This window comes from Stigmatopora argus, chromosome 8, assembly GCF_051989625.1.
Source record: "Stigmatopora argus isolate UIUO_Sarg chromosome 8, RoL_Sarg_1.0, whole genome shotgun sequence".
Taxonomy (NCBI): Eukaryota; Metazoa; Chordata; class Actinopteri; order Syngnathiformes; family Syngnathidae; genus Stigmatopora; species Stigmatopora argus.
The window spans coordinates 14,671,962-14,698,425 of NC_135394.1; the positions used below are offsets into that span (position 1 = coordinate 14,671,962).

At 40.6% G+C, this 26,464-nt stretch overlaps 2 protein-coding genes across 3 annotated transcripts in view; both read right to left on the reverse strand.

Annotated features, from left to right (window-relative positions):
• Nucleotides 1–309: 309 nt before the first annotated feature.
• LOC144078649 (histamine H3 receptor) lies at nt 310–14,428 on the reverse strand. 2 transcript variants are annotated; one of them, XM_077606898.1, is made up of 5 exons: nt 13,644–14,428; nt 13,482–13,526; nt 13,028–13,194; nt 2,761–3,132; nt 310–1,195 (listed from the first exon to the last, which is right to left on the reverse strand). In XM_077606898.1, the coding sequence occupies exons 1-5, from the start codon at nt 13,873–13,875 to the stop codon at nt 710–712; spliced, it is 1,302 nt and encodes a 433-aa protein (XP_077463024.1). In that variant the 5' UTR covers nt 13,876–14,428; the 3' UTR covers nt 310–709. The 2 variants fall into 2 exon arrangements, with proteins under 2 accessions (XP_077463024.1, XP_077463025.1); XM_077606899.1 differs by lacking the exon at nt 13,482–13,526.
• Nucleotides 14,429–23,202: 8,774 nt separating this feature from the next.
• Nucleotides 23,203–26,464, reverse strand: part of impact (impact RWD domain protein) — a 29,877-nt gene continuing 26,615 nt past the window's right edge. The window contains exon 11 of the mRNA XM_077606900.1: nt 23,203–23,367. Within this exon, the coding sequence (XP_077463026.1) occupies nt 23,308–23,367 (60 nt within the window). The 3' untranslated portion in view covers nt 23,203–23,307. The remainder of the gene's footprint in view (nt 23,368–26,464) is intronic.

The following is a 26,464-nucleotide window of genomic DNA, read 5'->3' on the forward strand; positions in this document are numbered from 1 at the left end:
AACAAATTGTAAAAGACGGCCACCCATCCCACCAACTGACCTCTGACCCCTAATTCCCATTCTTCTTCCCTTAATAACACTTAATTTTTATTTTTTTATTATTAATAAATTTCTAGTAATAGTTCTTAGGGACTTAAAGACATTAAATATGTATTAATCAAATATATTTTTGAAAATGATTTAGCCTGTTTTTTCTGAACTTTGTAAAAGTCTTTCTAAAACCCACAGAATTAAAATGTATGTTTTCCAATCATTAAGTTGACCACCTACAATGCTGAAGTCAAAGTTTCCCACAATGCAACTGGCCACAGTGTCTTCATTCTTCACCTTAATTTAGGCCAAAATATACTTTTGTAAATTATACTGTAAAGTCATATTTGAAGTGTTCCAATGCTGGAATGACCCACAAAAATGTGAAAGGAGAAGGTTGTGTTCCACTTTTGAGGTTCCGCTGTAATCTTTATAACGTTCATCATACGTGTGTGACGGGGAAAAAAAAGCTCTTTTTAGGGGATTACAAGTTTGTGGATTGTCCAGCCTTGGCGGAGGTCTTCTCTCTTATGATTTCCATCTTTATGCGTGTCTTTGAGGATCCTCAAAGACTCTTCTTTTCAATATTTTGGATTTTTGGGATGGAGGGAGAAGAATTTTCTTGTTTTTGTTGTTGTTTTTGTACAATTTTTGCATCGGTTCAAGTGTTTTCCACCCTCTAACACGACTGCGGCTCCACCACCTGAGGCTGGACCGATTGTCTCTTAGGACACAAGATTTTGGAGAAAGCCCTTCGGAAGCTGCTGTGGCACAGCGGGTAGAGAAACGGGTTGATGGCCGAGTTGAGCCACAGGAGCCAGAACGTGATGTCGTACCAGTAGTGGGCCACGCACTTGCCGCTGCAGGCCGCCCGGATGATCATCAGCAGCGTGTAAGGAGCCCAGCAGATCCCGAAAGTGCACACGATGACGGCCAGGGACTTGGCGATCTTGATGTCGCGGGAGAGGCGGGAGCCCGGCGCCCTGCGGCCCCGTGCCGTCGCCGCCGGCGAGGGATGGAAGGATCTGGAGTTCCTGCCGCCCGGCGAAGACTTATCCCGCTGCGCCAGGATCTGACCGGCGTCCGGTTGGGCGCAGGACGACGGCGTTATCCCGTCGTCGTCCTCGATGACGGCGGAGATGGCGGTGGGCTCGCTGCAGGACACCTGAAAAAGAGAAGATGGCGCCGAAGTTCAAGAGAATGTCAGCGGTGAGAGTCTTCTATCATGAATTTAAAGGAAAAAAATCATTTCTTCATTTCATTTTTCTAGGTATGTAATAGTCAAATCAATGCTGGGCTATTGTGAAAACTATTTTTTTATGTTGGCTCGAAAATTATTGCCAAAATATGTTTTATGTCCCCCCCAAAGTTACCGTATTTTCCAAACTATTAGTCGCCTTTTTACGTAGTTTGCCTGTAATTAAGTGCGACTTATATATGCATACCTGTCAACCTCTGCCGATAACTGCCCTTATAAATGATTATGATTCCCCTTACAAACCCCCCAAAAACCTTACAAACACCGTACGACTCGTACGGTGTTTGTAAGGTTTTTTTGGGGGTTTGTAAGGGGAATCATAATCATTTATAAGGGCAGTTATCAGCAGAGGTTGACAGGTATGTATATGGTTTTTTTTCTCTCTCTCTAGCTTCCAGGAGCAGGGGTCTCAAACCAATTCCGCAAAGGGGCGCAGTGGTTCCTGGTCTTTGTTTCCACCGACAGTTTAACCAATGAGTGGTCTTCTAAAATAAGTACTGCCTGGCTGCAATCAACTGATTACACTTGCAAAGTGTCCACTTGTTCGGTTTGAATGAAAATCTGTAACCATTGCCGCTGACCAAGAGCCTATTATGTTTTTTTGGGGCTATAATTATCGGAAAATTTCTTACTTTAACAGATGACCAGTTTTTCATTTTTTAAAATGTTACTTAACTTAGCCAACACGCTAACCACTCGGCGACTGGTCCGCTAGAAATACCATTTAATATTAAATAAAAAATTGTAATGTATTTTGTTGTGATGATATTCTTTTGCAATGATCTTCTTTAGGCAGTCCATTTAATTTTGATTTAAATGTCACCATAGTTTAAAGACATTTTTTTAAACTGATATACTTCATGTTGATTATTATAAACAAATAGATTCATTGAACTGATTAATTGAATAAAATCTATAACTGTACATATCAGAAGTATTTTTTTTCCTCCTGCTACTTCATTTTGAAACACTGGCTACTGATACAAAATCATAATGAACAAAAAATATTTCCCAAAAAGTGAAGAGTTATTCTATTATATCAGCTATTTATGGACTAATTTTGAAAAAAGCCTCTACAGTAATCCCCCGAATATCGTGGTTAATGTAGACCAAACATGGCCGCGATAATTGAAAAATCGCAAAGTACAGTCACCCCTATTATATCTACCTTTTCTTTTTCTTCCCCAAAAAAAATACATTTTAAATAATTAATAGCAGAAAAAAAATCATGTAAAAGTGAATTCGCAATAAGTGAAGTCGCGATAATCGAGGGAAGACTGTATATTGACTAGCTAATAGTTTATCAGTTGAAAAAAAAGTACATATCTTATCTTGAAGTTCATAGGTCGGCCTCGATCTTTAATCTATAATTATAATTAATTTTTTTAAATCTTTATCATATATGACCTATCCCTAGGTATTAATGCAGGTCAAAGGTCACACCGAGGTCAAAGAGAAGCGTAGTGGCTCACCTTGCGCGTCTTGACGAAGAACACGGACCAGGCGGCGCCGTCCCGCTGTTTCTTCACCGGCTTGGGGGTGGGCATCTCGTTGAGCCCCGCGCTCAAGTTCTTGTTGCGGCGATGGATGTTCAGATAGATGCTCAAGTTGAAGAAGGCCACCGACACGAAGGGGGTGAAAAACTCAAAGGTGGAGGCGCACAGCAGGAAGTACCAAGTGTAGTAGAACTCGGCGTAGCACTCGTGAGCCGGCACCACGCTGTGACCGACCACCGCCTCCCAGAATATGATGGCGGGGCCGTAGAGGAGGAAGGCCAGCGCCCACACGGCCACCATCTTTAACATGGCCTGGCGGGTCATGTTGCGTTGTGCTCTGTATTTTACCTGGAAAGAAAAAATATATATAATTAAAAAAAAATGAAAACAGGCACAAGAGGTGATTTTCATTTCATGAGTCGGACAGCCTGCAGTTTACCGTGTAGCACACATGTGTCAAAGTGGCGGCCCGGGGGCCAATTCTGGCCCACCGCATCATTTTGTGTGGCCCGGGAAAGTAAATCATGAGTGCTGACTTTCTGTTTTAGGATCAAATTAAAATGAAGAGTATAGATGTAATTTTTTTTGGGTTCGAATCCAGGTCGGTCCTCACTATGTGGGCTTTGCATGTTTGAGTTTGATTTATTTAATAAAAGGGACAGTAGGGACAGTACATATAAATGAGTGCATACATGTTCATGTTAATGAACATAGATCTGTAAATATATGTAAGATTATAGCCAAAGGCTAATTTCCATCTTTTGATGCGTGTGCAGGTTGACGGTAAATGATGACACGCAGAGTTTTAGACTGAAGTTGTGATCGCAATTTTGTTCGTCTAACAGCCAGGCTTTAAGATGATTGGTCAAGGGAACTACACAGTCACCTCTAGAGCCAGCCCTTGTTAATCTGTTGGATTTTTTTTTTTTTTTACAGTGGCTTGTGTGGGTTTTCTCAGGTACTCCGGATTCCTCCCACATCCTTAAAAACATGCATGCTAGGCTAATCATATGATAAATTATTCCTACGTTGTCCTTTGTCTGAATGAATGAGTTATACGGCAATGTCTTCACAGTATTAAGTGCGTCATGGATCGAGCCGTTTTTTTTCCTTTCTTTACGTCACACTGTCATAGTTGTACCTGAGATCCACTTTTCGCCCCAAAAATGAACTGTCTCAAACCTCCCAGGGCGTCCTTTCGTCAGGTTACCACTGTGCCTAAAAATAAAAAAAACTCCTTCCCACCCACGGCGAAAAATTACATTTCAATCGACCAGAGCTGCCGGGCTGACAAACACCCTCAGAGCGCCGCTTTCAAACGAGCCCTCGGAGTCGCTTCCCTGACGGAGTCATGCCAAAATAAAAGCCACTCACGGTACTCTTATTGCTCCCCGTGTCAGCGCAGATGAGGGGGAGGCCAACTGAGGGGGGGGATATATTAAGACGGCGTGTGGGCGACGGACGGGAGGGCTTGAAAGAGACATCTGCTTTCTTTCTCTGCACGCGCACTTCATTCATTATCATCATTGAGCCCCGCCCTCATCCTCCTCATCATCATCATCATCGTCATCATCATCCGGGCATCGCTCCATCCTCACTTGGCCGCCAGTCAACCAAAAGCGCGGCGCTCAAAGAAAGCGCTTTGTCTTTGTCGCTACGTCGACTTGAAAAAAAAAAAAACGAAACATCAATACTAAAACGGAACAGAGCGGTTGGCACATTTGCCTGGTGGTCACGGGTTCGATATATAAATCTCAGCTCTGGGGCCACCTGGGTGGCATTTTTGCATGTTCAGCTAGTGCTTAGGTGGCTTTTTGTTGACTCGTTCATATTTCACTCGCATATTTTTGCACGCGAGTCGGAATCTGCCGATAATGAATATTGATATGGCGAAAAGTCGAAAATCCTTTGGATTTTTTTCTGAAGGAATATCTATTTTACCGAACAAAACAAATGACGTTGAAATATTTTGTTTTGTATGAATAAATTCAAGGGCGGCACAGTGTGAAAGTGGTTCTTAAATCGAGGGTTCAAATCCAGTGTGGAGTTTGCACCCTGGGCTTAATATAATAAATTCAGGGGCGGTCCTTTAATACATGAAAAAAAGATTAATTGAAAATTCAATTCAGGGAGTGCTATCATTAATCAAAGTGACAACAAATTAGCATTTTAGCAAGAAAGACGGCATGTAATTTGACTTTACGCGCCACAAAATAACGCGGGGAGGTCTAGATTTGGCCCCCGTGCCTAAGGTTTGACACCAAAAAAACGCACAATAGCACGTGGAGATCTTAAAAAGTCCACAGAGCCCAAAAATACCAAATTTGGGGAGTGCCATCATTAATTAAAGTGACAACAAGTTAGAATTTTAGCAAGAAAGACGGCACGTAATTTGATTTTACGCACCACAAAATGATGTGGAGGGCTAGATTTGGCCCCCGGGCCTCAAGTTTGACACCAGAAACCACACAGAGGCACGTAGAGATTTCGCAAAATCCACAGTGCCCAAAAATTCCAAATTTGGGGAGTGCTATCATTAATCAAAGGCATGTAATTTGGTTTTACGCGCCACAAAATGATGTGGGGGGCTAGACCTGGCCTCGGGGCCTCAGGTTTGACACCGAAAAACCACACACAAGCACGTGGAGATCTTACAAAGTCCACAGAGCCCAAAAATACCAAATTTGGGGAGTGCTATCATTAATTAAAGTGACAACAAGTTAGAATTTTAGCAAGAAAGACGGAACAATTTGATTTTACGCACCACAAAATGATGTGGAGGGTTAGATTTGGCCCCCGGGCCTCAGGTTTGACACCAGAAACCACACAGAGGCACGTGGAGATCTCGCAAAATCCACAGAGCCCCAAAAAAATCAAAATTTGGGGAGTGCTATTATTAATGAAAGGCATGTAATTTGATTTTAAGCACCACAAAACTATGTGGGGGGCTACACTTTGCCCCCGGGCCTCAGGTTTGACACCAGAAACTGCACACAACTACATAGAGATCTTGCAAAGTCCACAGAGCCCAAAAATACCAAATTTGGGGAGTGCTATCATTAATCAAAGTGACAATAAATTAGCATTTTTGCAAGAAAGACGGCATGTAATTAGATTTTACGCACCACAAAATGATGTGGGGGGCTAAATTCGCCCCCGGGCCTCAAGTTTGACACCAAAAAAACGCACACAAGCACGTGGAGATCTTGCAAAGTCCACAGAGCCCAAAAAATCAAAATTTAGGGAGTGTTATTATTAATCAAAGGAATGTAAATTGATTTTACACACCACAAAATGATGTGGAGGGCTACACTTGGCCCCGGGGCCTCAAGTTTGACACCAAAAAAACGCACACAGGCACGTGGAGATCTCGCAAAGTCCACCGAGCCCAAAAATTCTAAATTTGTGGGGTGCTATTATTAATCAAAGTGACAACGAGTTAGCATTTTAGCAAGAAAGACGGCACGTAATTTGATTTTGCGCGCCACAAAATGATGTGGGTGGGCTAGATTTGGCCCCTGGGCCTCAAGTTTGACACCAGAAACCACACACAGGCACGTGGAGATCTTGCAAAGTCCACAGAGCCCAAAAATTCCAAGCTTGAAAAGCACTTGTCCGCTATGGGATGCGATGCGTGATTAAGACGGGAAATACAAGGGTTTTGTTTTGGGGATTGTGGGATTTCAGCTGCCTTTCATCCCACTGGGATTGGTCATCCCACTGGGATTGGTCATCCCATCCCTCCCGTCTCAGCGGCACCACAATCGGAAGCAAAGCATCAACGAGGCGTTCTAAGGTGACCTTGGCGTGGAGCAGAATGCGCGGCGGCAAACAGACACGAACGAATCAGGCGATTTGCTCTTGTAACCGAGTTTATTACCTTTTCAGGATTTCAGCTTTAATCACGCTGCTTTTTTTCCAACTCGATATAAAAGCCGTACTTTCATACTCGGCTGCTGTTTGCACTTCACGCTGCTTTAATCTTTTTGTTGGAAGACGCATCTTCACAAGCCCTTTAATTTTTCATTTTCCCCCCCGAGAAAAACCTTGTTGTCATTTGATGCAGTCAAAAAAAAATTAAGTAAATTGAGTTCTACTTGGGGGGGGGCGAGTGTTAAGCGCGCCGGCCTCGCAGTTCTGGGGTCGAGGGTTTGATCCCAGGTAAGTGTGGAGTTTGTGTGGGTTTTCTGCGGGTACTCCGGTTTCCTTCCACATCCCAAAAACATGCATGCTAGGCTAATTGTATGCTAAATTGCCCCTAGGTATGAATGTGAGTGGTTGTCTATCTACGTCTGCCTTGCGATTGGCTGGCCTCGCCTTTCTGGGGTCGAGGGTTCGATCCCAGCTAAGTCCCCACTGTCTGGAGTTTGCGTGGGTTTTCTCCGGGTACTCCGGTTTCCTCCCACATCCCAAAAACATGCATGCTAGGCTAATTGTATGCTAAATTGTCCCTAGGTATGAATGTGAGTGGTTGAGCCCTGCGATTGGCTGGCCACCGATTTAGGGGATCCCCCGCCTAAAGTCAGCTGGGATAGGCTCCAGCACCCCCCACGGACAAGGGAGGATAAAGCGGTTCAGAAAATGAATGAATTTTATTTGGGCAGCGAGTATTTAGCGCGCCGGCCTCGCTGTTCAGGGGTTGAGGTTTTGATCCCAGGTCGGTCTACACTGTGTGGAGTTTGCGTGGGTTTCCGGGTACTCCGGTTTCCTCCCACAACCTAAAAACATGCAAGTTTCTTTCTGTAGTCGTCAATGGTGTTCATTTGGGGGCATTTCAGGTCACTTCCTGTTGATTTGGGGTTACTAAAGAGGACGTGAGCTGGGAAAAAAAATTGACAACATTCTAAAATACAACTGATGTGAATTGAAATGAGTTCATCACTAGCAGATTGTCCAATCTGTTTGAAGTGGGAGGGATGGAAGAGAATGAACAAAAAATTGCAAGTCTATGGTCGTCAATGGCGGCTAATCTGTTCATTTGAGGGCATTTCTGGAGACTGTTGATTTTTGGTGCATTTCCTGTTGTTTTCCAGGTATTTACAGGTCACATCTTCCAGATTTTAGGGTTACTGAAAAGGAAATTAACTGCAAATGTCCGTTTAAAAACATTTTTTTTTTTTAAACAATACAGTGGTACCTCGACATACGAGTGGCCCGACATACGAGCAATTCGAGATACGAGTAAAATTTCTGGAAAATATTTATCTTGAGATACGAGACAAATTTTGATATACAAGCAGACAGCGGAAGCAAGATGCTGCTCATAAGAACATCATGGCCACTGTCTCTGTGGTCGCAACTCCCTCTTTTTAATGTCTCTGCGAGCACTGGGCGGGGTATTGCATTTTTTCAGTGTTTTTTTCCCCCGTTAGTCAGTGCGAATGGCGGAGCTTGTTCGCTAATACGAGAGGAGTATATAGTACTTCTCGTTGGCAAGTGGTCGTGCGTTATCCTATTGTGAGGACATTTGTGTGCATCATTTTGGGAATATTTTGAAGGGAAGACAAACGCAAACAACCCTCGATCGTTTGCATCTGAAAGTCAGGGTGGAGGCGGGGCCAATAGAGCCAACCCGGGAGAAGAAAGGTATCAAAATGTCAAACAAAATTAGAATTAAGTTTAGTGTAAGGTTAGATTAAACTTATTTTTGAGTGTGTCTGCATCGTAATCCAAGTTCATTTCAATTTGTTTATGTTATTTTACGAGTGCGTTGCCGTGCAAAAAGCACCCCCCTCTTCCCCCTTCGAAATCCGTATAATTTTAGTACCATTAAACACATTTTAGTAATATTAAACCACTAGTTATTTGTTACTTTGTTAATAGATGGCAAATTAGAACAAATAAAACTTTTTTTTTTACAATCCAATATCCTGTTTTTGTTGTTTTTTCAGAGGGTTGGAACGAATTAATTTGTTTTTAGTTCATTTCAATGGGAAACGTCCGCTCGAGTCACGAGAAAATCGACATACGAGCTCAGTCCCGGAACAAATTAAGCTCATATCTCGAGGTACCAATGTACATCTAATCTCGCCAAGAACAAATCAATCAACTTTTGGACGACAAACTATCACAATACACCTCCATTTTGATCTACCCTCGTGGTCCAAAAGGATTGGACATCCCGTCCAATCAACGGCACCAAAAGACGACTTACTCAAAAACTAAAAACGCAGCTAATTTAACGCTGACGACAGTCATCTTCGCCTTCAAACAAAATCGGCGCCACTTGAAAAACATTACTAAAAAAAGTCTAAAAATAACCTCAATGTAGGCCAAGTCGCTGCGAGCAGCTGATCGCTTCACTGAATACTAAAAATCCCCTCAAATGCTCCCGAATACGCACCCGCAAATGAACGCAAATACGCCATTTGGCATTCGCCCGCTGCCAATCATTTCCTAACGAAATGGGAGGTTACGTAAGAAGAGCGTCTAGCGCCTTTCAAGCTCACGTTTGCCCGCCACGCAAAGTCTCCGTAGTCTCGGAATGCTTAATGAATGCTTAATGTCGCCGCTAAAAATGAAACCGCTTGTAATTTGGTTCAAAAAATTCTCTTTGAAGGCCTCGGTTGGCCATTTATTATAGAATTTCTCTCAGGTTTGACGTCTTTCATCTCATTTCCAACTGCAGGCACTTTTATTTATATATATATATATATATATATATATATATATATATATATATATATATATATATATATATATATATATATATATATATATATATATATATATATATATATATATATATATATATATATTTTAAAGAATTACCCCCTTTTTAACCGTGGCGATCTCCAGGAAGCAACGCTCCCCGTTAAGAGATGACCGACCCGAGAGGGAGATCAATGAAAGGCGCTTGAACGGCGTCCATTCATGCGCGAGGCGGAGCGCGCGCGGTGGTGACGGTGTCGAGGTGTGAATGAATACGGCGTAATTGTTCGCCTCCCACGTTGTGAGCTGGGAAAGTTAATATTGTGGGCGTTTAGTGAGAAGAATATAAGGAAATTTGTGTCATAAAATTGAGCTAAGTGGCTTTATTTGAAATTATTTTTACGTTTTGGATTAAATTGAAGTTAATCTGAGCTACCCCCAATTTTTTTTTTCCATATTTTGAATTAGAGCAACAGTAATATTGGAAATGATATTCTGTTGAGTAATTAATAAAATATACAGAATTTAGTTATGAGTAAACCCTCACCTAGGAAACATTCATTGCGAAGTTTGTATGTTTTTTGAGGGTGCTTTTTGTAAGAAGTGATTTATATCATTTTATTTCAATTTTAAGATCCTCAGCAACCATATTTTTTTCTGATTGATAAAATATGAGAAAAAAATTCAATTTCAAAACCCAGTCTTCATATCAACAGACTAATTTTAATCAATTTTAAGATCCTAAGCAACCATCTTTTTTTCTAATTGATAAAATATGAGAAGAAAAATTCAATTTCAAAATCCAGTCTTCATATAAACAGACTTCTTAATCCCATTTTGATTATTTATTGAAAATTGGAGCTGATATTTTTCTAAACATTTGAAAAATATATAATATTCTGCTCCTTTAGCTTTTTCTTCAAAAAATATCAGCTATAATTTTCAATCAATGGTCAAAATGAGAGTAAGAATTCTGTTTATATGAAGATTGTGGATTTTGAAATTGAATTTTTTTAAATTATATTTTATCAATTTTAATTTGCTCGGGTTAAAAAAAGTGTATACATTTTGTTAACTTTTTTAAATTTATTGTTTTAAATTTTTGTAAAGGAAATTTGCCAGTAAATTGTATGTAATGTATGAATATTGTCTTTTGAAACGCACAATAGTCCAAATTTTAAAATTTGGAGATTGCAAGAGAAAAAAAGGCTTAATGAGTTTTCAATAATTATAATTTGGTTTATTTGTATCTCAAGGCGAAGCTGTATGTCTTTTCTTAAAACTCTTTCCTTTTAAGGACTTTGTTGAATTAAGGAAATAAGAATTATATTTATTCCATTTATATTTATACATTTTGTTGATGCTAAACATTGATATTCATCGTATTTATTCGTATTTATCCAGTTAAAGACAAGAATTCACACCCACATTAGCTTTATGGCCGTGCGTTCGGGGGTGGCGGAGTGTAAAAAAATGAGATGTTTATCATCTATTTATGAAGATAAACCAGAATCATTTTTAAATCTAGTTCTGTGGTCAGTAGTTAACCTTTATTTTCACTGAATCTAAATGTGATATCGATATTAATGTTTATAATATAGTGTCGTACACTATAGTGTCGATTCCAAAGCTAAATTCTTCATTGAAGTCAAAGATATTTAACATTTACATATTTTGTTTTACTGTTTGTACGAAAAAACATTTAGAAAAAAGAAAGGTGAGACGCACTTTGACAGTGCTAATTTTTAGTTTTCTGATGTTTTAGTTATTGACTGTGTAATAATTGTTATGAACCCACGTTGCAATTAACGTCAACTTTAAAGTGAGAGATTTCAGCAAACAAAAACACACTGTTAAACTGCGTCTCAATTGTTCACTTCTAAAATGCATGCGAGACTGTTGATTGTATCGAACAGGCCAAAATGCAATGCTTTTACGCTCTTTTCATCCATTGAAATGGCTTAATAATAATAATAATACATGTCATTAGCAGACAACATGGGGACGGACAACAAGATGGATTTTTTTAAACAAAGTAGTAGTCCATCGACAAAACTTCCACACTATCACCACATCATCGTTGGACAAAAAAAAGCAGGTCGCACCCGACCGGGATTGGTCGCTGCCAATCTGAGGGCCTTGATAGACAAAAGACCAATCCCACCCATGTGGAATTTGGAAGGATGATTACCCCACACGAATGATGAATAAAACATTCATTTTCTGAACCCCTTTATCCTCACCAGGGTTGCGGGGGGTGCTGGAGCCCATCCCAGCTGACTTTGGGCCAGAGGCGAGGGACAGCCTGAATTGGTGGCCAGCCAATCGCAGGGCATAAGCAGACAAAGGACAATTCATACCTAGGGACAATTTAGAGCACATGTGACAAAGTGGCGGCCCGGGGGCCAAATCTGGCCCGCCGTATCATTTTATGTGGCCCGGGAAAGTCAATCATGAGTGCCGACTTTCTGTTTTAGGATCAAATTAAAATGAAGAGTATAGATGTATATTAAATGTCCTGATTTTTCCCCCTTTTAAATCAATAATTGTAATTTTTTAATCCATTTTTCTGTGTTTTTAGTTCAAAAATCATTTTGTAAAATCAAAAAATATATAAAAAAAGCTAAAATAAACATTGTTTTAGATCTATAAAAAACTGAATATTCAGGGCTTTTAATCCATTAAAAAAAAACAATCATTCAGTCGCATCTAGGGGCAATTTAGTGTCCAATCAGCCTACCATGCATGCTTTTGGAATGTGGGAGGAAACTGGAGTACCCGGAGAAAACCCACGCAGGCCCGAGCAGAACATGCAAACTCCACACAGGTGGACCGACCTGGATTTGATCTCAGGACCCTAGAGCTGTGAGGCCGACGTGCTAACCACTCAAGCCGACGGGCTGTCGGAACAAAACATAAAACTGCATTTTTTGGGGTTTGAACTCGAAATGTGCCAGATCGGAAATCGATCACTTCCAGCGACCCAGTAAAAAAAGGCTTGGACGTCTATCGCCGACAATGACAGTGAAAGACGATCGCTAAATGTCAGCCTTCCTAGTTGAAATGGTTTTGATTGGATTGTCTATAAACATGGATGGCAGTGAAAGCGGGCTACAAACAACAAAATAATCCTGAAGTATATTGCAAAATATACACTACCATTAAAACGGACCTGATTTTTGACCACTCGTTCTCAAACCTAAAACGTGACCCTAGTTAAAGTTAAATACAACTGAACTCCCTTTGAATGATTGTTCCCTATAAATCCTGCCAATGTTCACACCACTTTGAATATGCGATCCTCCCAAAATGACGCCATTTTTGATCACTCGTTCTCAACCTTAACCCTAGTTAAAGTTAAATATAACTGAACTGCGTTCGAATGGACCTTCCAATCAATTCCGCCAATAATTATCGCCCCACTGGATGTCCTCGCACCACACTTTGAATATCCGACCATTCATCAAGGCCCAAATCTCCCACCCGCGTCGCTCAGAACACAAGCTTCATCTCTCCGCGTGTCGCAATGCACCCCCCCTGGTCTTCAAAAAAAGGGAACAGTTTTTGAGTGTCTTTTTGTTTTGGTACTCACAGCACGAGTGACAGACAGAAAGCGGTCGTAGCTGATGAGGACGATGTTGAAGACCGAGGCGGTGCAGAGCAGGTAGTCCATGACCAGCCACACCTTGCACAGACCCTTGCCCAGCATCCACCTGCCCGTCAGGTTGTACGGGATGTACACCGGGATGCAGAAGGCACCTAGAAAAGCAGAGCGTGGGGTGGTGGGGGGGGGGGGACATGACAGGAATAAAGATCGGGGGCTTGGAATCAAAATGTCAGTTTGTTCACGCGAGTGTGGGCCATTTGAGGAACGTTTTGGGAATGCAATCAGATTCCCCGCAGTGCTTTGATTGAACGGGAGGGAGGGGAGAGTCATTCGGTCTGTGCAGCGGCACAAAGAGCTTGGTGGGGATGATGAAGACCACCACCCTCCAAAAAAAAAAAAGACATTAAAGGAAATCTATTTTGGGTTTAAATACTCCTACTTGATATGGAGTGATTGGGAGATAATTGCAGGGAGGAACAAAAGACTGGAGAGGGGTGAGGGAGGGAGGGATGGAGGTGGGCCAGGGTGGGGGGGTTTTGGGGGTAAGAATCATATCCAAAAGGTGAGGCGAGACGGGCACAAAAAAAGGGGAGAAACTCACCCACGAGGAAATCCGATATGGCCAGGTTGAGGAAGAAGTAGTTGCTCTGAGTTCGTAAGGTTTTGTCCACCACGAAGGCCAGGATGACCAGCGCGTTTCCGGCCACCACCGTGGCCACCAGCGTCACCATCAGGACCGAGAGCAGCAGCGCCAAGTAACCCGGCAGGGGCAGCGCGCCGCCGGACGCCGGGGAGGTCAAGTCCCCGCTGGAGTTGGACTCCAACACGCCCATGGTTAGCGGGGCTCCCGCAGCATCTCCGCCGCCGCCGCCCCCCTGCCCCCTGCCTGGCCCCCCACCCCCCGACGCCCGCTCACCTTCCAAGCGCGTGCAAAAGTTCAACGCCGCGCTCGAGTGGGGCGCCGGAAAAAAAGCACGCGCGTGGAAAAGCACGCCATTCTCCGCAGGTTGGAGGACTTTGGGGGAAGTTTAGCAAATGGGGAAAGGGAATATAATGGGAGAAGAAGGGGGCAGGAGGGGGCGTCGGGTGGTCTCCTCGTGGTTGTGGAGTGCGGGAAGACCACCTCCTCGTGCGGGGAGCGCGCCTTTATTCCTTGTGCGCACGAGAGGTGTGAGCGCACGCTTTTTTGTTGCTCGGGCTTTGTCATGTGTAAGCTGGGTTGGGGGCATTTTCTGCTTCCGGTTATACTTCCAAAATAAAAGTGTCAATAGAAGGTCATAAAAAAATAGCAGATGGGGAATTTCATTTTTTTTAGATTCTTGATAAGATGTCTTTCTTATTTGCTTGCTTAATAATGTTAAATGTTTTGTTCTCTTTTTCTTGGGTGGGGGGGGTGGTATGCCAGGGGGGTTCAAACTACAGAATGGATTTGATGTCTGTTGCCCAATCAATGAGCTCAAAAATAAAAACATTGGAAAAACCTGATCCTCTATGGCAGGTAATTTTGATGATTATCTAACAGAAATTAATCCAATTTAAAAAAAGATTCTAAATCGCACTACAGGGGTGGAACTTAAGGGGGTAGTGGGGGGTCCGGGCCCACCTCTAGGGGGCCCATTTTGAGGACGTAACTGGGACATGGTTGGGTGATAGGAGAGTATAAAATAAACATAAGATGATTGACCTAATTAATCTTTTTTTTCCTTTCACAAGCTCCCTTAATGTATTATTTTCTGCACAAACCATACTAAAAGTGTCATGATTTTACCTCAGTTGTGCAGCGGAGTGGAACCCAGGAGCAGGAAACAGAAAACAAAAAACAAGTGCAGCTGCACAAACTTAAGATTTAATGAAAAAAACATAACAGGGAAACCCTTACAAACTAAGACTGGGAAAAAATGAACAAAACACAACGAAAGACGAACACAACAATACACAGAAAATACGGGCTTTAAATACACAGACTTGGGTTGATGACAATAACGAACACCTGGGTCAAACAAGGCCAAGCGACACAGCAGCTGAAACTCATACAATCACCCATACAGGGCACACAAGGAAACACCCAACCACCCAAAACGTGACAAAAAGTACCTGAAGAAAAAAAACATGCAAAAATATCTGCAAACCGGCAAGCCTGAAGTGAAAAATGAATTGATTTTTCATGCTCAGTTCCTTCCACAAGAATGACCGACCTGGACAGCCACCCTCCCCCACTCTTATTGTGAAGGAATGCATCATCCGGCGGCACCGCCTCTTTGTCCTCAACCTCCTCCTCATGTCTGCAGTGTGCAAGCACATACCTTGAAGAGGACCCCTCCACCTGAACTTGTGTGAGCCTCCGCTTCACTCAATCACATTTTGACAACCCCCCCATCCACACCTCCCCTACAAGATTTGCCCCCCCCCCTTTACGTAGTAATAAAAGAAATTCATGAAAACATGCTGAGCCAAAGCTCCATTGTCTTGAGGCAAAGACACGGCGTCTTTGTCCGTTTATTTGAAAATTGGAGCATCCAAATCAGACCCAAGTGTTTAAAGTAGAATAACAAAAGACACCATTGGGCATCGGCAGTGAAAAATATGCTAATCCACAGCGTAACGTAATGAATAAAGGCTATAACAGATAAGCCGACGGCAGCTTGTCAAAGTCTATGGAAACGATTGTTATATTTCTAAACGTAGTTTCGTCTAAGCCACTTTTAAAAGAACACAAATCGTCCACCATGGAGTAATATGAAGTTCTCTCACTTTCACACTGACAAAACTTGCACTACTTCCTTGAAATTTGGCCAACAGGTACACAAAGGAAGTGCGTGAAACAAGCGTAGAACTCCAAAGCCCAGTTACCCACGGGTAAAGATGAAAAATTTCAAAACAGTGGACAGGAACATCTGTCTCACGTGGGAAACTCGAAAGGCAAGGCCCCCACTTTTCCAACTGCGAAACTTAAATAATGAGGTCAACAGGAAACCCGCAAAAGACAACACAAACAGAATAATATCCGATCCAACAGGAACAGGGAACAGAGAAGACACGATCCCCCAGATATTGGCAAAGGAAGACAGAAAACACACATCAGAAAGTCTCTGACTGACTCCGCCCCCAACTAGACTATTGTCAAATCCTCCGAAGAAAAAACGCAAATTGGGTCCGTCTCCTAAACGGCCGATTTGTCGGACAAATTCAATTCAAATCCTGGAATTAAACTCCAGTCATTGGCAGAACAAAAACCCTTGAACCAAAATTAGCAATGTTGGTCATGCAGTGCAGTGTTGTGAGTGCATTGACCTTTACATTGGAGAGAATAATCAAACCTCGACTGAGACGCAAGTGATTTTCATATTAATAGGCCAGTCGCATCCGCGTGTATTACTGTGTGACCAATTCACATTTTTGCTTGCCACGGATTGGACATCAAGCAGCCAAGACAAAGTTTTTGACAAGACCAAAATTTAGTTAGTATCAAAAGAAAACAAAGACTCTATTTTGTATTATTTGGGGGGAAAAAGTGCTCTCAATACAATATGGACACTTTTCAATTATTCATTTTCTGAACTATTTATCCTCACAAGGGTCGTAGGAGCCTATCCCAGCTAACTACAGGCACCAGACACCCCGAATCAGTGGCCAGACAATCGCAGGCCACAAGGAGACAAAGGACAACCATTCATAGGGACAATTTAGCATACAATTAGCCTAGCATCCCTATTTTTAGGATGTGGGAGGAAACCGGAGAAAACCCACGCGAGCCCTGGGAGAACATGCAAACTCCACACAGTGAGGACCCACCTGGAATCGAACCCTCGACCCCAAAACTATGAGGCCAACACGCTGACCACAGGCTTGCCGGGTCTAAAAATAACATTTGACAGAGAAATACAGCCTGAATTACGGATAACTGAATGTATCCATTTGAGTAAGATTGTGACTGACAAGTGAGTCAGCAGGTAGTGATGAATTGCTGACACGTGAAGCTCTGGCGCAGGAGCAGAAATTCATAAAGCAGTTGTATTGATGCACAATAAAAATGTTACAAAGAAATATGTTGGTCGATATTTATGCATTGTATTTTACGCACTACAAGGCGCAACAAAAAGACTACAACGTTCTCAAAATGTGTGTGTATATATATATATATATATATATATATACACACATACATATATATACACATACATACATATATATACACATATACACATATATATATATATATATATATACATACATATATATATATATATACATACATATATATATATATATATATATATATATATATATACACACACATATATATATACACACATATATACACACATATATATATATATATACATATATACATATATGTATATACATACTATATATACACACATATACATACTATATATATATGTATATGTAGATATATACATATATACACATATATATGTATGTCTATATATGTATGTATGTATATACACATACATATATATACACACATATACATATATACACATATATATAAAATAATCTGTATATCTGGTATAATGTAGTATAATGTATACAAGTATATATGAACATATATGTATAAAATATAAGTATAATGTGTATATATATACATATGTATATTTTGTGTTATTTACTTATGTTTTATTTAGGTCTACAATATCTTTTCCTCTGTCTGTGTTTTCACCTTCTTGCTAATGCAACACAGTGAATTTCCCCGAGTACGGGATGAATAAATTTTAATCTAATCATGAAATGTAAAGCTTTCACCACAAAGTGTGCAAATAACAACAAACAAACCAAAAAATAAATAATCAATAAATAAGTAGTCAACATAACAAGTAGGGACGTGCACAAATAACAACAAACAAACAGATAAATAAGCAATAAATAATACTTTTGAATAAATACGCAGTCAACATAATAAATAAGTAATAGTCAATAGTAAACTAACTGACTGCCTAAAGTGGATCGCAGTAAGTCTTGAATAGATCAATGTGTTATGTTTTAAATGTATTATGTATGACCTGTTCAGATCCAATGAGTGTTGCTTTTCTGATTTCAGTTTCAACATCAGATGTAAAGAATTCTGATTGTGGATCTTCAAATCAAACGGTGTGTGCGGCGGAAGATAATTATGACCACTACAAGTGTAGTAAAATACTTTGACAAGAGAACAATTCAGTTCAACAGGAGAATCACAGGTTGTGTTCAACCTTGGATTTTCGCTGTACTTGAAAGTGAATTTGAAATGATCAGCTCTCACCCACAAGTTGACTACAATGGCAGGTAATTCCCATCAAATGCTCCCCAGGTCGGCTCTGCTCAGTTGAAGGTGCTACCTACCCCAGGATAAGAAAGCCAGCTCATAAGGGATCATATTCTGGGATTATAGCAGCGGTCCGTGAAATAAAAGTCAAACTACAGGCAGAATTCTACCGAGGTGGGTTTGATGGCTCATTCCCGGCATAGACGACTATTCCTGATTATCCTATTCAGCCCGTGAAAGACGCGGCAGATTTTTGCAGAAGGGTTTTTAATAGTTGTTTCTATTAAAAAGTTACTAGTTCAATTCTATTACCGTATTTTCTCGCATATAGGCCGCGCTCGCGTATAAGCCTCACCCTTAAAATTGCCTTAAAAATCGTATGGTTAATTTTTTTCTTCTTGAATTTCATTTATAGATTTGTTTTGTCTTATATTTTCTGTATTTTGAAATAAATGACCGTATCAACCGCATTGTCTTGCGTTATGGCGTTTCGTCTTTGTCACGCATGTCAAGTCTAATTTATGCACATATAAGCCGTACCCTTGATTCAGTCATCATTTTTTCGGAGTTACAAATCTGGCTTATACGCGGGAAAATATGATAGTTCAAACAAAAATCACACAAAACATTTCAGAATTGGAGCAAATCTACATACAAAACACTGAAACGTGAGATTCCTAAATTAATATACTTGTCCTGAATACCCACTAAATTTTTCTCTTTGTTAAACGTTAATAAAAGCAAAATAATGCAATTAAAATGAATGAAAACAGAAATACACACTTGTAACAGTTCATTATATTTCCTTATATATTAAACTTATTGCATGCCGTTGATGACGCTAGATGTCCAATTCATTTAAACTGGGAAGACTGGCCACAGCATTATTCAGTGTAGAAAGCAGAAAGTATTGCAAAATGAAAGCTGAGATAAAGCGCATATACATTTTATATAGATATATATCTCTTTATAAATATGGATTTATATCCACACAAGAATACAAATGAAGTTCAGTGGCAGAAAAAAATAATTCAGTTCCAGTAGCAAGTATGAAAGAATAGTGCAGCCTAATGATGGAAACCCGCATAGTATTATTTAAAGAGTGAGCGTAATACAAGTTAGTGTGTTTGCATAAGAGATGGAGAGTGTGTGATTGTGTGTGTGTGTGTAGATAAATTAATACGTCTGAAACAGTTGTTGCATGAGCAAGAAACCCAAATAAATCCGGCACATAAACACACCGTCTTCAAACTTAGCAATTAGCAAGTGGGATGGATCATCTTCCCCAGAACAGGTGAGGACATCATTATTTTTCAACAATTTCCCAGCCTAATGTCTTCCTCTGAAAACTCAATTCTTAATGAACACCCAGAAAAAAAGCCCTCAAATCTTTCTGATATGAAACTCCCACAATAAAGCCGAAACGACAGTTTGATGACTATCGAACACGATGCATTATGGGAAGCCATCTGTTTTAACGACCACACCGTGGCCTGCGATGAATGTGTGACCCGGACTTCCTGCGTGGCATTGGACATGTCGGGACGCGAGTTTGTGAACAAAATCTGCTCTGACGTGAAGACGAAATCATCATAATCTGGCGGGGGACAAACTTGGAAGTCATTTTAATCATTTTCTCGTGAACTTTGCGTGTCCAAACGAATGAGCCGTCCTTCGTTTGCGATTTAATTCCATCTTTTTCAAGTACGACGACTAAATCCTCAAATGAAACCAACATTTCAAAACGAGCCCCCGGGACCTCCGCCCCGCGAGAGCACGGCAAACGAAACCCGGGATATTTATAGCCGCCAAAAAGTCAGCGAGTGAGTTTTTTTTCTTAATATGCAGATGATGTCTCCCCCTCAGAGTGATGAAGCGACATCCAAAAAGGGGTACGCAAATCCCCGCGCTGAATGCTAAACACTCGCTGAGACGCACAAACGATGGGTCGCACGCAAAGTTCTCCGAGTCAACTCACTCTCTGATTCACCGTTAGACAGAATACATTTGCGAGCCAATCTCGTGTGGAACGGGAACCAATGCCTATGGCGACAAAGCCGACACTCGTGGGAGCATTTCCATGAATGATTAAACTGCAAAAAAAAATCCTCATTTGAATGACTAAAACCACAATCATTAATTCCACAACTACAGTCAATTTTCTAAATAAAATGTCCCGACACCCCTGTTTAAATATGCCGTTCCTTGCGATGGCGTTCTCTATTCCGACAATTTTAAATCTCATGATACTTGTATACAGTGGTACCTCGACATACGAGTGCCCCGACATACGAGCAATTTGAGATAAGAGTAAAATTTCGGGCAAATATTTATCTTGAGATACGAGACAAATTTTGATCTACGAGCAGACAGCGGACGCGAGATGCTGCTCATGAGAACATCATGGCCACTGTCTCTCTCCCCACAACTCCCCTGTGTAATGTCTCTGTGGTCACAACTCCCTCTTTGTAATGTCGTTGCGAGCACTGGGCGGAGCCTTGCATTTTTTCCTGTTCGTCGTTGGGAATGGCGGAGCGATCGCTAATACGAAATTTATATATACAGACACTCCTCAACTTACGAACGCAATTGGTTCCGAGCGATTGTTCATAAGTTGAATTTGTTTGTAAGTTGATTTAGTGCTATATTTTGTATTATAATTTATGTTTAAGGCCTATATAAGTATATTGAAGGTTTATATAAGTGCATTTGTATGTTTAAGGCTTGTATAAGTAACACGCATTGGTTTGTACTGAAAAAAAAAACATTTAATAAAATGGAGAGAATATGTACAGTACTGTAGAGAGAGAGATAGATTTATGTATTAGAAACTGGCCAAAAGAAGCGACCTAATGACGATTGCACAGTTTTCTTCTTTTTTTCATCATAAATGATGCAGTAGCACTGTATGGCATCATTCAATTGATTTGCAAACTTTGTGCAACGTTCAATATTTGGGTCCTGCTGCTCGATCTTTCTGTTTATAAATGGTACTGAATGTGCAACGCTCACCACTTTCTGACGCGCATCAAGCTTCGTTATTATTGCCACTCGTTTCAAATGAAATGGCTTGCCTCTTCGTTGCAACTCCCTCAATAGAAGCATTTAGCTTTTTACCAACCATATTCAATATTGGATGCATGAGATATTTAATGATACAAATGAAAAAGGTTCTTTGCACACTGGAGATACATTCACGCACTTCCGCATTGCAACGAAGAAGGTAGATGCTGGGTGAGCTGAGCTCTCACAGCGCCAGGCGTCGTATTAGCGGCGGAAAGAAGTACTACTCCAAAAAAGACGCGAAATACAAAATTGGACTTGCGAACATTTTTGGACTTAAACGCAATTTGCAGACATGTTCGTATGTACCGTTGTTCGTAAGTTGAATGTTCGTAAGTAGGGGAGCGTCTGTACTACTCGTTGGCAAGTGGTCGTGCGTTATCCTATTGTGAGGACATTTGTGTGCATCATTTTTCGGAATATTTTGAAGGGAATACAAAAGCAAACAGCCCATCGATAGTGAAAGCCAGGGTGGAGGCGGGGCAAATTGAGCCAACCGGGGAGAAGAAAGGTATCAAACTTTAATACAAAATTAGAATTAAATTTAGTGTAAGGTTAGATTAAACATTTTTGAGTGTGTCTGCATCGTAATCCAAGTTAATTTAAATTTGTCTGTTATTTTACAAGCGCGTTGCTGTGCAAAAAGCTGAATGCTAATGTTGTGTTTGCTTGTCATTTTGTAGGCCGAAATCCACCACTGGAAAAGAAGCTTAAAAATGGATGTAAAGGGTCAAAAGTCAATTTGTTTATACAAAAAGAGGGTTAGCGAGTACATATAAAAGGCTATACTTATGTTTTTATCTCGTCTTGGGTGATTTTCTTAAATTCATGAGAAATTGCCTCCCATTTTGGCCACTATGCTTTATCTTCTGTTGTGTCTAATGGATTTGAACTTTAAATGATCCCGTAACACACGTGTCAAAGTGGCGGCCTGGGGGCCAAATCTGGCCTGCTGCATAATTTTGTGTGGCCCGGGAAAGTAAATGATGAGTGCCGACTTTCTGTTTTAGGATCAAATTAAAATGGAGTAGAGATGTATATTAAATTTCCTCATTTCCCCCCTTTTAAATCAATAATTGTCATGTTTTAATCCATTTTTTCTGTTTTTAGTTCAAAAATCATTTTGTAAAATCTAAAAATATTAAAAAAAAGCTAAAATAAACAATGTTTTAGATCTATAAAAAACTGAATATTCAGGGATTTTAATCCAGTTCTTTTAATCAATTTATAAAAATAAATGTTATACCAACCCGAGTCTAACACCCCTGCCGTAACACCATGTAGACACCAGCATTTTTCTACTTAGGTACAACCTATATGTAACAAATAGTGATTATCAGTAATAATTAAGTAAGATAAGTTCACGTACATTTTGTAGTGTTTTTCAGTAAATTAATCTGATGGGGGTTTTTAATGATCACTTTGACCACGAAAGCAGTAAATTAGACATTATTTATAAATAGGATGAAAGTGAGTCACACTTTTTGGAGGTAATTCAAATTGATCATAAAACCAAGAATAAACATTATACATTCAAGTGACAAGAATAAAAAGGCAAAATAGACCTGTTAAATTAAACTATCAAGTGATTGAAATAACTATTACCTAATGCACCTAAATATAAATCTCAGCCAAGTCGTCATTTTACCAAAACTGAAAAAAAATAAAAATAAAATACTTACCTAAAATGAGGGTTTCCTTGATTTATCTAAATTTTACATAAAAATATAGGTCTTCTTACCCAATGACTTTTTTCTTAATTAAAATCCCAATTTTGTTTTCATCGTTTTTCGCCTCAAACCCAAAAAATATGCTTCAATCAAAAAATCTAAACTGAAATGTTGCAGGTATTTAATCCTAAAAAAACGCAGACAATTTACATTCCTTGGAGTAAAAACAACTAAAAAGCACCTGATTAAAAGTCTTCATTTCCTGCCACTTATTTCGTCTTCTTCCCTTTTAGCCGTTTTGCCTTTCCCGCTGATTTGGCGATGTCCTCCTGCGAAAAAACAAAAATATTATTTTAGCAACCGCATTAATGTTTCACTCAGCTTTTTTGTTCCATATTTTTTATTTTTTTTGGAGCTGCTGAGAGATTTTGACAGGCTTGGGCTTTTTCGCTGCCTGCTCCGTTACGCTCCACTCCGACTAAAACATGGTAATTACGACCTACTGATTGGCAACGCGTGGCTTCGTTTTCAATGTAATTGCATCAAACAGTACTTGAGGGCACTTGTATGAAAGCCTCCCGCCGAGTGTACCACCACGTGAACTTTCACCCTCGACTGGATGGATGACATCAGAAAAAAAAGAAATAAAAGAAAAAAATAATCCGACAGAATCTCCCAAAAGCCGGCGAGACGCGATCTCATTTGACCTTAGCCCGCGGCGGTATCTTCCATCTTGTATCTGACAGCCATTCAAATCGATACGTTTCTTGTTGCAATGCGCCCAGAATTGATTGACAAAAGGTGTTGTTTGGGAGTTTAAAAAAGAAAAAAAAGACGAAAAAGAAGGAGTGGGTCTTTATCTTTTCGCCATTTAACAAAGGTGACAGATAAAGAGGGAGTACAACGCATGCCGTGCTGTGATTGGACGGTGAGAGATTATCAGGTTTGGTGGAAGAAATTATCCAATTTACCTCTGATTGGTTAAAAAATGATTATTTTCCAACAAAGCCTTTCGTTTGGTTAATTTAGTCGTAGCTATGGCAGTAATTATTAAAAACTTTTTCAATTAAGCAACACGTGAGCATTAGTTCGTTTGCCCATTTCTTGCAAAAATAGATTGAATAGTTTTTTTGGTCGCTTAATTTTTTCCGAACAAAATGCTGCAATGATATTTTTTGTAGCAGACCGGTGGGTGAGTGTTTAGCGGGTCGGCCTCACAGCTTTGGGGTCCTGGGTTCGACTCCAGGTCGGTCTACTGGTTTGCATGTTGTCCCCAGGGATGCGTGGGTTTTCTCTGGGTACTCCGGTTTCCTCCCAGATTCCCCAAAACATGATTGGTAGGCTGATTGGACACTCTAAAACACTGGTGTCAAAGTGACGGTCCGGGGGCCAAATCTGGCCCGCCACATCATTTAGTGAGGCCCAAGAAAGTAAATCATGAGGGCCGACTTTCTGTTTTAGGATCAAATTCAAATGAAGATTATAGATGTATATTATATTTCCTGATTTTCCCCTTTTTAAATCAATAATTAATAATAATAATAATAATAATAATAATAATCGGACATAGGCCATGTCGTCATTACCACAACACAAAAAGCCTACTTGTCATCACACGCAGAAACTGCGTGTGACGAAATTGATGGTGCTTCTCCATAAGCTACGTTTAATCGGCAAAAGACCTAAATAAGTGTAAGTTACGGACTTGTAATTTGTCATTCCGCTGTTGTGGATACAGGTCGCTTACCTCTCGATTACATACAGGTCGCTTACCTCTCGATTACCGCACACTGTCTGCCACTTACCTTCCTTCAAGTCAGCTAGTAGGAGGCAGATCACCAACCAAACATCTATTCATATGCCGCAGAAGGGAATGTGTGTATGTTAGCGCGAGTTTAGATGTCTGATGGATGTGGGGAAAAAACTGTCCTTAAGCCTATTTGTCCGAGCTTTGTGGGACCTATAGCGTCTGCCAGAGGGCAGCAGCTGGAACAGATTGTGACCAGGGTGGTAAGGGTCCCCTATGATGTGCTTGGCTCTGCTGAGGTAACGCGGGCTGGCAATGTCTTCAAGTGAGGGCAGAGAGCAGCCGACAATCCTCTGGGCAGTGTTAATCACTTTCTGCATGGCCTTTTTGTCTGCCGCCGTGCTTCCAGCGTACCACACTGTGATGCCGTACGCCAGGATGCTCTCTACAGTGGTTCTATAGAAGGTTCTCAGAAGATTGGAGCCCAAGTTGTTCTTCCTAAGTACCCTGAGGAAATGGAGTCGTGTCTGAGCCTTCTTCACCACTGCCGTGGTGTTTGTAGACCATGAGAGCTTGTCCGTGACGTGGACCCCCAGGAATTTAAAGGACTGGACCCTGTCTACACATACTCCATTTATGAGGAGTGGGGCCAGATCTGTGCCGTGTTTGCGAAAGTCCAAGATTATTTCTTTAGTTTTCGTGGTGTTCAGTGTGAGATTGTTCACCGAGCACCACGGTTTTGCACAATTTTTAATCAATTTTTTTAGTTCAAAGATCATTTTGTAAAATCTAAAAAATAAATACATAAAAATATTTTCTTTTTTCCACTTTAATATTGAACACAATTAAAAAATATATTTTGTTTCCTTTTAAAATGAAAAAACAAATGATTAAAAGACGTTTTCCCTTAAAAAAAGCTCAAATAAACATTGTTTTAGATCTATAAAAAAAATATTTAGGGCTTTTCATCCAGTTCTTTTGATGTGATTTTTTTTAAAATATCTAAATATTATATCTAAAATGGTCCGGCCCACATAAAATCGAGTTAACGTTAATGCAGCCCGCGAACCAAACCGAGTTCGACACCCTTGTTCTAAAATGTCATTAGGTACGAGTGTGAGCATGAATGGTTGTTTGTCTCCTCGTGCCCTGTGATTGGCTGGCCACCAATTCAGGGAGTCCCCCTGGGATATGCTCCAGCACTCCCCGCAACCCTTGTTCAGAAAATGAATGAATGAATGCATTTTTTTTGCAGTATTCAAACTCCGATGTCACAGATTTCCTTCAATTTTTCTGTTTTGCAAAAAGTTATCATGACAATCAATATTTGGATTTTTATACTGCAAAGCATTCAAATAATAAACACTAAGATTGAAGTGGTGTAAACACGGGTGTCCCTAATGTTGTGGCCGGTGAGCATACCCCCCAAAAAAATCCCCCAAAAAGTCAAGTGATGAGGCTCTTGACTTGCTGATTTGGCGGAAATTGGGTTTGAAGCTCAGCGAGGTTCGGGTGTCTGAAATCAGGTCAAGCATTCAAACGGTTGGGAGTGCTGCTTCAATATTCTCCTTGATTCTACTTTTGTTTCAAGTGCAGGTGTTAAAATCATTTTCCGCCGTGTTGGAAATATTTCAAGGAAGGAACCGGAAGAGTCGCACTTTCTTCATCGCTTGCCTCGC